The sequence below is a fragment of the Schistocerca piceifrons genome, chromosome 1 (assembly GCF_021461385.2).
Source record: "Schistocerca piceifrons isolate TAMUIC-IGC-003096 chromosome 1, iqSchPice1.1, whole genome shotgun sequence".
Taxonomy (NCBI): domain Eukaryota; kingdom Metazoa; phylum Arthropoda; class Insecta; order Orthoptera; family Acrididae; genus Schistocerca; species Schistocerca piceifrons.
Window position 1 is genome coordinate 291,176,453 of NC_060138.1, and position 13,775 is coordinate 291,190,227.

The 13,775-nt window shown below is 43.7% G+C and overlaps 1 protein-coding gene across 1 annotated transcript in view; it reads left to right on the top strand.

Moving 5' to 3' along the window:
- Nucleotides 1–13,775, top strand: part of LOC124798739 — an 84,731-nt gene that overhangs the window by 24,561 nt on the left and 46,395 nt on the right. The window contains exon 2 of the mRNA XM_047262270.1: nt 4,191–4,276. Coding sequence (XP_047118226.1) covers nt 4,196–4,276 — 81 coding nt within the window. The 5' untranslated portion in view covers nt 4,191–4,195. The remainder of the gene's footprint in view (nt 1–4,190; nt 4,277–13,775) is intronic.

Sequence of the window (13,775 nt, forward strand, 5' to 3'; positions counted from 1 at the left end):
TCTTGGTGACGATGATAGATACAAATTCCAGAATATTTCCAGCTATTTATCCATCCATCCGAGGCCTTGGAAAGAAGCAGGAAAAGCCTCTCTCGGAATCTGCACAATATGCATCTTTTACATGGCAGTGTACGGACTCGTAGCTCATCCCCGACTGCTGGCTCGTCCCCGACTGACTATCAGTTCCACCTTTTCCACCTAGGCCAACCACAATTTGCGCGCGCTACACAGTTCCGTTCCCGAGGGGAACCACTACACCTTTTACATACAAACTAACTAAGAACCCTAAGTGAGGATCAGCAGTTTACATAACAGTAACCAAATACACTAAATAAAACAGTACATTTGCACATATTGACATTTCTAAAAAAAATTATTCACACAGAAATTACAATTACATACAGTAAGTTTCGTTCCCTCCAATGGGACAAAGAATTTAAATGAAAGATATGCTGCACAGCATAGAACCAAACCATGACATCAAAGTTTGTATAAAGAAAGCAGTATACAATTTTATGTTGTCGATTCAATCACACACATTTACAGAAGCTCAGCGATGTAACATTAAAGGAAACAAAAGCGAAATAAATCAGAACAACATTAGAGCTATGGTGTTACAATATCACCGACAGAATTTTTCAAATTTGAACTGCGTGTAAAATACTTTCCTCATGAAGCAAACTACTAATTTAATGTAATAATTTTAGAAAGAAATTTGTAACTTCCTGGCAGATCAAAATTATGCATCGGACTGGGGCTCGAAACTGGGACCTTTCCTTCCACAGGCTAGTGCTCTACCTATTCAACTATCCAAGTACGACTCACGACCCGCCCTTCCAGCTATAAGGCCAAAGTATTAAATCCCTCACAGCTGTTAGGCAAAGTATTAAATAAGGGTGAGTAGTGACTGGATAGCCCGGTCGGTGGAGCACTTGCTCGCAAAGGCAGAGGCCCAGGTTCGAATCCCGGTCCGCCACATAGTTTTCATCTTCCAAGAAGTTTCTAATCAGCGCACACACTGCTGCATAGCAAAAATCAATTCTGGAAAGAAATTTGTTTTGACAGGACGCTTTTGGTCTGGGCAAAAAGCTTGATATGAATTTCTGGAATCTGTAAAACATCATTCAACACTTAACTACATGCTTCTTCTATACAAATCTTTCCTAAGTTTATTTGTACAGAACATAAAAGAGTTCTTGTTTTGTAAATAAAACTGATTTTTCCTGCTGCTAGTTAATTTATTTATCCCACACGCGTTTCCTTTCTTCTGTTCTAAGGCATCATTAGTGGGACCTACAATGATACAGTTTTGTTAGTTTTAGATTATTAAACAGTTCACGTCGCCATTTTTTTGTAACAATGTAATTACTTACGATTTTCTGATCTGTGTTTCCTCACGTCTGGTCTGGAGGTCGCACTACCACTTTTATTACTGCCATATAATCACAATTTTGTGTTCTGGCCTTCCTCACACTGTTCACCATGTTTCTAACTCTTTTTTGAGGTGTACTATTGTCCTTTTGTCACTTGGTACAGCTATTTCGCCGGACACTGCTTTTAACACGTAAATATTGCGACTCCATTACGTGTTTCCTCTTCTTTGGCACGTTTACTTATTTGTTGCCAACCTAACGAAGTATATGATCGAGACTAACTTCTGTTCGTGAAGTGTATATAGTGTGTGTGTGTGTGTGTGTGTGTGTATGTGAGAGAGAGATGCGATATAAAATTCATTTTGAGTCTGGGACAAAGCTACTGATGTTTAAAAAACCTTATCTAGATGGCACAAAAACTGGCCGGCGGAAATCGCAGTCAGAGTTAAAGTCCGGTACAGCAGTGATATGAATCAAACTCAGTATGCCACAATTTTTTATTTTCTTCAGGGACATCGATATGAGGAAATGTTACTCCAAAAATTACAGGAAACCGATCTTGTCAGTATTCCAGGTCTGTTCCGAGAAGGCCTAAAATATTTCCTACAGATAAAATATGGTGGTATGGAAGTCTGGCTATAAACCAAAGAGAGTCGCTTTATGAACTCCCTCTGTGTGATTGTATTGGTATTACACGTAACAGACTGATAGTCTACAAGCGCAGACATTCATTCTATAATTACCAGTGACAGTACACGAGGGACGACAAATGCCTCTACCTCATCGTTTTCAGACAGTTCATATTATTCACGCACCATGCCTCATCGTCAACAGGCTATTCGTGGCTGCGTCATTTCTCCTGCAGAGGAAGGGCATCGCACGCCGGGTCCTGAGTGCACAGCCTGAGGATGGGTAAAACGTTATCGAGATACTAGAGTATCCAGCAGGCGTGTGAGAACTAGACTTTGGCGCATAATAACATCTTTCCACCATTAAGACCTTGTCAACGCATCACGGCAAAATCCGTTTTTAAACGTGGTGCAACTGAAACAAACTGGCAGAAAGCGACATTTTCCGACGGCTCAGTGCCGGCCGGTGTGGCCGTGCGGTTCTAGGTGCTTCAGTACGGAACCGCGTGACCGCTACGGTCGCAGGTTCGAATCGTGCCTCGGGCATGGATGTGTGTGATGTCCTTAGGTTAGTTAGGTTTAAGTAGTTCTAGGGGACTGATGACCTCAGATGTTAAGTCCCATAGTGCTCAGAGCCATTTGAACCATTTCGACGACTCACAAGGGAACATCCCCATCGCACCCCCCTCAGATTTAGTTATAAGTTGGCACAGTGGATAGGCCTTGAAAAACTGAACACGCTAACCACGGTACCACGGCGCTCTTCGCCTCACATTCCCCTTAATGTTGCCTATCTTACGCATGGACGACCCAGTTTGTATATTTTGCTTATTTTTTCATAGTTCCACACAACTTCTTCCTGTTTTCTCGATTGATCTGTATTCAGTTTTTCAAGGCCTATCCACTGTGCCAACTTATAACTAAATCTGAGGGGGGTGCGATGGGGATGTTCCCTTGTCAGTATTGTCCTCAGCGAATGATGGTCCCGTACGGGTATACAGACCGAGAGGTGGCTGTTTCGACCCCGAACACATCCAAGAGGCATCTCGCAGAGGCCGTATATCTGTGGCAGGGACTGATATGTTTCTGTGGAGTTGGAGTGGTTCTTGACTCCATATCACGAATTTAACTGCCCTTACTGGATTTGCAATGCTACAAATGACTCGGCGCAGTTTTCTTCCCTATCTTTAGAGGTACGTCCTTAGGTTAAGTGTGAAACAGTTGTTAATCCTTCTACCACACACCCACCCACCCACCCACCTACCCACACACAAACACACACACACACACACACACACACACACACACACACACACACACACACACACAGAGTTACAAATGTTATTTACTTTTATGAGCATATATGTACACCCGGACGTGACTGGCACCGTCATAACATGACGGGTAATTTAAATTTCAGATATTTTTTTGTGCTGTTAGTCGTATATCCTGTAACGACCTCTTCAGCTTGTGTGTTGCTTGATTAAGAGCTTGCCAAATCCGTTACACAAATTTGCTAAGAGGTTGACATTTGGGTTCTGCAAAGTTGTTTATAAAGTATGCGGATCATGATACAGCAACCACATCTTGACAATTGCTCCCATTACAAGATGAATAAATCTTATACAGTTGTCGACTATACTATACTTTTCGTAACTTCCTTTGCAGTACCTTAACGTACTGAAAACAAGTCACAGTCCTCTTCATCAGAAGCTGTCACGACTCCCCTTATCACCTCGGCACCATCTCCCGGCTTCACTCTTCCTCGTATTTACATATATTTGTACACAACGTAAAGAAAGAAAACTCAGAGTTCAACGTGCCGTCGATGGCATGATCATTAGAGTTAGACAGCCGAATCTATTGTCTAAGTTGCATGTGTCTCTTTTCTCATGATAACTATTTATGTTTGCACCCGAGTTACAAATTTGTTTCTCTGCTTATATCAGCAAAATTTACAACACTTTTCCATAAGCCTTTCTGGGCTACAGAGCAACTCATTCTGTAAAATAGAGTAATATTTCCCTTCAGTTTCATTACTTTCGTCATGAACTTCATGTCTGCAATCTACACGCGAGGTTCTGTGAGTACCAGGGCCTTTTGTACATGCTTCCTGCCTTAACCTTATTATGGTGTATGTAGAAAAATATTTAATGACATGTTACAAGCGAATTTTATCTTGTTGCAGGAACTATGGTGGTGATGTTGAAGAGATGCTGTTGCCAGGGGTGTTCTCTCAAGACAGGTGCAATCATCATCGGTGTGTCTGGCATTGTACGTAACTTTGCGTTATTACATTTCTTGCACCGTTAACTAACTGATATTGGCTGCCAGGCTATTGGCCTTCACATCTTTTCTTTACCATGTTGAAGTTCATAGGGAGGTCCTCACAATGAGTGTGATCAGGAAGCCGAAATATTTTCGGTATTGCCCAAAGTGACAGCCAAAGACAGCTAGAATATGTTTATAGTACGATATCGCATCCACGTTCTGAGGAAGGCCGCTGAAACACGACCGAAACGTCGGTTGTATTTTACCATTGGAAGATTTTCATAAGATGGAGGCCAACATATCCTGAAGAATTTTAATTAAACTGTTATTGGTGGCAGAGATATACGAGCTTATAACAGTGTATATACTCTCAAATAACTTCCGGAATTCAGCCAAGTAACACTTTCAGCGACCGCCGATATTTCGGCGGGAGAACACCCCGCCATTTTCAAGGTAAACTGCAACGGACAGGTGGCGTACATGCAAATTTAATACCTCGGTTCTCGGACTGAAGCAGGAAAGATAACACACACACACACTGAACACTAGTGCCACCAAAGATGACCAAAGTCAGAGCTATCGATAGTGTGACTATGAATTCGCAGGTGAGGTAGCATTGACTCTGTCGCTCTGTTTTTTGACAGGGGAGAGAGCCGGATTCCAAACAGAGTTTAAACAAAAACCTCCATCCCTGTTAACGAGGTTGCTCGCTAATTTAATCTCAACTGCCTCTCTAATAACACTGTCCCAATAGCTGGACGTGCATGCCAATATCTCGGTGTTATTATACAACATGGGGTGGCCAGTATCCAAGCAATGTCCGGCAATAGCAGATCTATTTGGCTGCTGTAATCGTGTGTGCCGTTTATGCTCAGTACATCGGTCCTCCATGGTCCTGATACTTTGACCAATATATGCCATGCCGCAGCTACAAGGAATACGATATACACCCGCCTTACGCAGTCCAAGATCATCCTTAACGGAACTCAAAAGTGCTCTAATTTTAGATGGAGGTCGGAAAACGCATTTCGCATCGTAATTACGTAAAATACGACCGATCTTGTTGGACGTGTTTCCTACGAAGGCAAAAGGGCAGTTGACTCAGAATAATCATCAATCACCCGATGTACAGTTGGTCGATAGCGCAACGCACGTTCAATCTGTCTATCACTATAACCATTTTGACCAAATGTAACTTCAAGATGGGACAGTTCAGCTGGCAAAGTCTCAGCGTCAGAAACGACATGTGCCCTGTGTACCAAGGTACGAAGTACCCCTTCACGCTGAGCCGGATGGTGACAACTATTAGCCTGTAAGTACAAATCGGTGTGAGTACGTTTCCTGTAGACTGCATGTCCCAATGATCCATTATCCTTCCTCCTAACCAACACGTCAAGAAAGGGAAGGCAACCATCCTCTTCCACCTCCATCGTAAAACGAATGTTCGAGTGGATCGAGTTCAGATGTTCTAGAAAGACATTCAAATTCTCCCTACCATGAGGCCAAACAACGAAGGTATCGTCAACGTATCTAAAGAAACAGGCGGGTTTCAAAGGCGCCGACTCCAATGCACGTTCCTCGATCACAGGAGACAACGGACTACCCATCGCAACTCCATCTGTCTGCTCGTAATACTGGTCATTAAATAAAAAGTAAGTGGATGTCAACACATGCCGAAAGAGGTTAGTTAATTCAGCACCAAACCTGACCTCAATTAACCGCAACGAATCAGACAGAGGAACACGAGTGAAGAGAGAGACCACATCGAAACTTACTAAAATATCTGAGTCATTCAACCTCAGTCCCTCTAAACGACGTAAAAAATCAGCTGAGTTCCTGATATGATGTTCACACCGACCTACTTGTGGACTCAACAGAGAAGCAAGGTGTTTGGCTACACGATATGTCGGAGCGTCGATGTTACTCACTATAGGACGAAAAGGAACCCCTTCCTTGTGAACCTTCGGACGGCCATATAACCTAGGGGGAACGGCATTATAGGTGTTAAGGCTCCTGATAGTGTCCTGCGACAAACCACTTTGCTTCAGGAGGCTGTTGGTCTTTCTCTCAACACTTCTTGTGGGGTCAGCATCGATTCTGCGATACGCTGAATCAGATAGTAAATGTTGCATCTTTTGTACATAGGGAGGCAGTTGAGATTAAATTAGCGAGCAATCTCGTTAACAGAGATGGAGGTTTCTGTTTAAACTCTGTTTGGATTCCGGCTCTCTCCCCTGTCAAAAAACAGGGACAGAGTCAATGCTACCTCACCTGCGAATTCATAGTCTCACTATCGATAGCTCTGACTTTGGTCATCTTTGGTGGCATTAGTGTTCAGTGTGTGTGTGTTATCTTTCCTGCTTCAGTCCGAGAACCGAGGTATTAAATTTGCATGTACGCCACCTGTCCGTTGCAGTTTGCCTTGAAAATGGCGGTAGCTGAAAGTGTTACCTGGCTGAATTCCCGGAAGTTCTTTGAGAGTTGTATACGCCAGGAGAAACTCAGGTCTCACAGCGTATATACTAGTTAACAGCCGGCCGATGTGGCCGAGCGGTTCTAGGCGCTTCAGTATGGATCCGCGCGACCGCTGCGGTCGCTGGTTCGAGTCCTGCCTCGGGCATGGATGTGTGTGATGTCCTTAGGTTAGTTAGGTTTAAGTAGTTCTAAGTTCTAGGGGACTGATGACCTCAGATGTTAAGTCCCATAGTGCTCAGAGCCATTTGAACCATTTGAACTCCACGTTTAACGACAGGAGGCACCCTTAATACTATTATAGTTACTTCTATCCTACCTTCTTACAATAAACATAATCGTTTGGTATTTATAGTCCAAGTTAGAGCAGCGGCGATTTCCATATGATGATTAAGTTTGCTGTTATTGAAAAGAGTCAGCTGGTACTAAATTTTGCGTCTCATGCAGTATTTGTTGCTTTTGGACTAGAATACATTAGTACACACAACTGCAGCTTGCAAGAGTACTTGGAACTGTTGATTCGACGTAGCCCTAATGATTATGATATCACGCTGAGGCACGCAACGTGCGCCACATTAGGGTGAGCTTTTGTCTATAATGAGTCCAGAAACAAAAATGGAGTTTCTGACTAAGGAGAGAGGGGCAGAGGAAAAGGGGAAGGGGGAAAAGGAGGGGGAGGAACCTGGAAATGCTATACACTACCCTGCAGAAGCTGAAAATCTGCTATAGGAAAATATGCGAGCAGTTTCTGCAGATCGTCACATAAATGGAATACCACACCGTGGCCGTGATGTGACACGAAGCTAGTATTCATTTTTGATGCTCTATAGCTGAGTGGTCAGCTTAGGTGGCTGCCATGCAGAGGACCCAGGTTCGATTCCCGGCATTGCCAAGGGTTTTTTTCTTGGCGAGAGGACTTGTAGGTTGTGTATTCAGACTTGTGATGCCAAGAGAGGAGGAGCTACGGCTCCACGGTCTGGAAAGTCTGTAAAACGGCCGGTAGAGCGGTGTGCTGACCACGCACCCGTCCATGCCGCATCCGCAAGATGCTGCAAGGCAGAGGACGACATGGCGGCTGGCCGACGTCCCATGGGCCTTCACGGCCTGACGGTGAGCTCATTTATACAATACTTGGTCGTGAAATGTTGGAAACGCTGCATGAGAAGACTTTAGATATATGATCGGGGAGACGTAGAAAACACCGGTAAATCACCTTCTGGGCGGACCTGAGAATTGTCTGACGAACTCTGGGCAGGTCCAGCAGTTCATACTCTGTCTGAAAGAGTAGTTGTCTCAAAAACGGTCCTCCGACCCCTTGCCCTCCCAGAAATAGTAAACAAAAAATCATAAAAAGGAAACTTTTTACTGACAAAAACCACAATAAAATTCAAAATCATTCTTAAGATATTATTTGTTTAATTATATGCTATTCATTACAAAAAAATCACTTGCACCACGCAAAAAGTGAGCTCCCCTTTGAGTGGCGTGAAATAAATATATTTAACAAATCGACTACATCTATTTTATTGGTAATGCCACAGCAAACATGCAAAATATCGATATGACTGAGTCGATCTCGCAACATTGCCGATCTGAAATAAGTTCAAAATCGACCCAAAAAAAAAAAATCTTAGTTCGTTAGAATATGATGATCAAGGAATCGAAATAAACAAATGAACAAAGCTCTGAACTCAGGAGGTGGTCGTCTTGTCCATTCACATTTTTTTAAAAACTCCACAACTGTCGTAAAGTATTGTGCCTACTCATTTTGTCTCTTCAGAAGTTGTAACACACGTCTCTGTTGCTTATCAGTCTCTCTCCCCATCAAATACCTTTTCTGTAACATTTTACAATTTCATCAAGTTCTGTTGGTTGTTAAAGAATAGATCTTTCCAGAGATTTAAGGTTCTTTGATGAACCAACTCCTGGGTGACGCAGTCAGCTGCTCGTAAACTTCAAAATACGATTTTCTGAAAAATTCTTGAAGTTTTAATTCTTTCTATTTATTACGTTTATTTTTCAGACCCAGTAGCATATTTCTTACTTTATAACTAATTTTCATACTCCGGGACCGTCGTCAGATATATGTAGGTGCGTCGGGAACCAGTCGTATCTTTATCGGAACTACACAGCCGAATTTTGATGCGCCAAGAGACGAGTAACCGGAGCTTAAACACTGTTGGACGAAAAATAATTTCACTCATTCTTTTTACATTGCAAAACTGGTAAGCAATGTGTCAGCTTATAAGCGCTTAATAGTCCAAAAAACGGCTGTTACTGCTCCTCTACGGTAAGCGCTCACAATAAGCACGCGATTTCCGTGAAATTAAAAAAAAATGCAAAAAGAACTTAATGCGCTTCTCTGCGACACTTCCCTTCTTTCCTTTTTTTAGGTCAGTTATTTCGAATATATATTTTCATAAATGTGAAAGTCAAGGACAGTCTACTAGAAGAGGTCAGTGAATATGTCTACCTTAGCCAGATTATAAATATGAAGGGAGACATAAGGCCAGAAATCTATCGACGCATCAAGCTTGGCTGGCAAGCATTTGGGAAGAATTCAAAAGTATTCAGATCAAAAATGCCAGTAAATATGAAGAAAGCAGTATTTGATCAATGCATTCTTCCTGTGATAACGTATGGCTGCGAGACATGGACACTGAACTCATTCACAAAAGAGAAACTTAGGACAGCACAGAGAGCCATGGAGAGATCAATACTGGGCTATACAAGAAAGGACAGGAAAAGGGCAGATGACATCCGGTCTGTGACGAAGGTTAATGACATCTTAGAGAGAGTAGGTTCCTTGAAATGGCAGTGGGCTGGCCACGTCGCAAGAAGAAAAGACAACAGATGGACGAAGCTAGTACTGGAGTGGAGTCCGAGAGAGCACCGGAGGCCTAGAGGAAGACCATCAGACAGATGGGACAAAGACATCAAGAAGATCGCTGGTAACACCTGGCAGAGAACTGCCCAAGACCGTTCCACTTGGAGAAGACTTCTGAAAGCCTACCTGAATCCACGACTCGAAGAGGCCACATCATCTAATAATTGAATTGGCTGATGATGATGATGATGATGATGATGAAATGTGATCGAGCAGAACGTTTGCTGTGCTGCAGTCCTATTCAGAACGGCTGCTGTATGTACTTCACGATGATTACCAGCGGTCTTACAGTTTGAGCTGATGTTCCCTTTGGGACCGCAGCGTTCCCAAAAGCGCAGCAGCAGCTACGCCAGTACATTGTGTTAGGAACGCCATCACACGCTCTTGATGCACCTACCACAATTTGGAGTGGCTTCATTAGCGCTTAGGAGAGTATCTCTCCTGAAAGTAGGAGAGAACTCGCGCTGAGACGTAAATGCGTCACTGTAACTGCAGTTAGCGCAGCTGCTCCGCGAAGGTTCTCTTAGTATACACGTATTCCCTGAAATCTAGAGTGGGTATTTTACCCGTTCTGAATTGTTTGAGTGGGTACACCTACCCTCTATATCCTTAATAATCACCCGCCCTGACTGTAAGTGGGGCATCTCATCCACAAGATTGGCTGAAACCTCCCCGTGTCTATCTGCACAACTGCCAAATTTCTCTTTGGCGAGGGATTGTCTCTGTGAAGTCTCCGCCGGCCGAGGTGGCCGAGCGGTTCTAGGTGCTTCAGTCCGGAACCGCGCGACTGCTACGGTCGCAGGTTCGAATCCTGCCTCGGACATGGATGTGTGTGATGTCCTTAGGTTAGTTAGGTTTCAGTAGTTCTAAGTTCCAGGGGACTGATGACCTCCGATGTTAAGTCCCACAGCGCTCAGAGCCATTTGAACCACTTTTTTGTGAAGTCTCCATCGTGGCTGACGATGCCGCATCATCGAGCATGGCCATGCGATTTGTGTGATAAGGCAAGCGACATGTGATATGACGTCGAAAGTACGAAGTTAACTATGGTACTCTTTGTAGGTAAGGTGCAGCATGGCGTTTCACTGCAGAGATTTATTAAGCAAATGAAGCAACTTTTCGATGGCTCGCTCCATTATCAAGAAGATAACGCTTGGACTCTCACATCAACCAAATCAAAGATATGCCTGCAACCCAAAAATCCAATTCCTGATCTATCTCACAGGACAAGGGGCAATAATAAAGTTTTAAATATCACAACCAAAAATTAAAGTTTCGTAATATCTATGAGCCCATTGGTAAAGTGGATTATCGTGCTGTAATTAATTTCCTGCATTTAAAGGGAAACTACGCTACGAGAATCCATGCTGAGCTGTTGGAGGCATACGGCAGCGAATGCACCATTATATGACAAAATGAAGACGCGCACTTCTACAACCACGGTCTCCGGCAAGTCATCTATCATTGTGAAAAATGTGTCGTATCTGTACGGCTGTCAGGATGCTAAAGAAGCCATATGGATTGGTGTGAAACAGCTGAAACATTTACGTTGCTGCCTCGCTTCGATGAGCTCTTTGAAAGAGTGCGAGAAGTCGCTGAAATCAAATGGTGACGACTTTTGTCACATGCAAAATGTCGTGCAAGATGCTCAAAACTGATCCATGAATGGTTTCCAACATTGTTTCGGTTGTGAGACTTCGGCGTTCGAGTGCCAATGTTTCCAAGTCTTTTGCGGCTTCCGAATTTCCTCAGAGAGATGTTGTGGCTTTTCGTTCTGCGCCATCCAGGTTTTTTTGACTACCAAGCAGGCGTCTGTGCCACGTAACCACTGAGTCAATGATGGTGTATTGTTGCCATACATTTTCTCCAAATCAGCATGGATAGTTGCAGCGCTGTTCCTCTCCAAATGTGGAAAATTAAAATCACCGCACGGCAGTCCCTCTCTATCAAGCCGGCCGCTGTGGCCGTGCGGTTCTAAGCGCTTCAGATTGGAACCGCGTGACCGCTACGGTCGCAGGTTCGAATCCTGCCTCGGGCATGGATGTGTGTGATGTCCTTAGGTTAGTTAGGTTTAAGTAGTTCTAAGTTCTAGGGGACTAACGACCTCAGAAGTTAGGTCCCATAGTGCTCAGAGCCATTTGAACCATTTTGAACCTCTCTATCAACGACTTGCGACATTTTCTTTTGGCTCCGCTGTTGGTGTGAAACGGTTGTGTGCGTAATGATTTCTGTGTGTACTTGCAAAAAAACAAAAATTAATTACGTAACTTTATGTTTTGGAGGTGATAATTAAAACTAAATATGCTAGTCACATAACAATAATGTCATTTTCTCTTTATTTCTTTCCAAATGTACTTCTTTTGTGATGACATCTACTATCGCCCATCTCTAATTACTACATTTATAGATTGCTAAATACTCTTACCTATCAATCAGCATTAAAATAAGGTAAAAAAGTTCTAGAACCTTGTTCCTTTTTCTTCGTTTGTACGTTAATAAAAGTGATGTACGGGGGTAATCCTGAAAGTAATGTCTCTTATTTTTTATGAGTACGTAGACCTGTTTATTTCTATAATGGTTTACATCAGTTTACAGCTTGAACATTTAGCTATTTTTCGACATAATCACCATTTCTGTCGATGCATTTTTGTAGACGCTGTGGCAGTTTTTGTATGCCCATGTCATACCAGCTCGCTGCCATGCTATTCAGTTATGAACCCCTTCTTTCACCTTGTCGTCGGAGCTGAATCGCTTTCCGGCCAAATGTTCTTTTAACTTAGGGAACAAGTGATAGTCACTGGGCGCCAAGTCAGGACTATAGGGAGGGTGGGTGTTTTTAAGTTCCACTGAAACTGCTGCAGGAGAGCAACGGTTTGCCGAGTGATGTGTGGGCTAGCGTTGTCATGGAGAATGTGTACGCCCTTGCTCAACATTCCCTTTCACCGGTTCTGTATTGCCCGTTTGAGTTTTTTCAGAGTCTCACAGTACCTGTCAGCGTTAATTGTGGTCCCAGTGGGCATAAAGTCGACCAACAATAACCCCTTTCCGATCCCAAAAAACGGTTGTCATCACTTTACCGGCAGACTGTGTTTGTTTGAATTTCCGCGGCTTTGGCGAAGAACGATGCCGCCACTGGCGTGAATGTTGTTTGGTCTCAGATGTCCAGGTTTCGTCACCCGTGGCAATTGAGTCCAGAAAATAGTCCTACTCAGCTGCAAGGCGGTGAAGAAATGCGCGGGAAGCATCAACTCGTTGCCGCACGTGGTCCTCAGCCAGCATGCGGGTCACCCATCTTGCACACACATTCCGGTAGTTCAACGTTTCCGTTAAAATTCTGTGAGCGGTGCTACGGGAAACCTCAGGAACCAACGAGCAGAGATCATCCAGGGTGATCCGCCGATCTTCACGCATGCTTTGCTCAACCTTCAACACTGTCTCCTCAGGAATTGACGGTCTCCCGCTCCTTTGCTCGTCGTGAATTTCTGTCCGACCAGCTGCAAACTCTCTACACCACTTACGAACATATTTGACATCCATGCACGACTCACCATACACTTCCGTCAATTGGCGATGGATTTCAATCAGCGCAGTGCCCTTTGCGTTTAAAAACCGAATAACTGTGAGCAATTCCCTCTTGGCGGTAACATCCAACGGGAGCTCCATTCTCAACGGCTGCCAAGCCAAGACTGAGCGCCTCAGCGCGGCGTGCGCATATTTACACAAAGCGCGTGAAGCACTCTTCATAACAGTGTGACCAACTGCCACACAAACGGAGTTCTGTACTTATAAAAAATATAGGAGATCTTACTTTTGGGACTGCCCTCGTATTTCTTTTCCTGAAAGTCTGTTTCTAATTCTTCCAGCAATTGGAGCTTTCTTCCTATCTTTCCCATGTTCAAGATTTCTGCCATCTATTCCTTCTACAGCGTGGCCTTGGCCTGTTTTGTGCACGTGGCAGCTACTTCTAATTTGTATTTCCTAACCCTGAAAGCGTCTTTACGTTCCTTGTATCTGATCGAAAATGGGCTCCCCGTGGGTCCCACATACCTTGTATCGCAGAATGGGACGTATTTTATATACTCTCGACTTTTGAAATTTTCTTTAATCGCTACCGACAACAAGCCTGAGGCAATGTCTTACTAA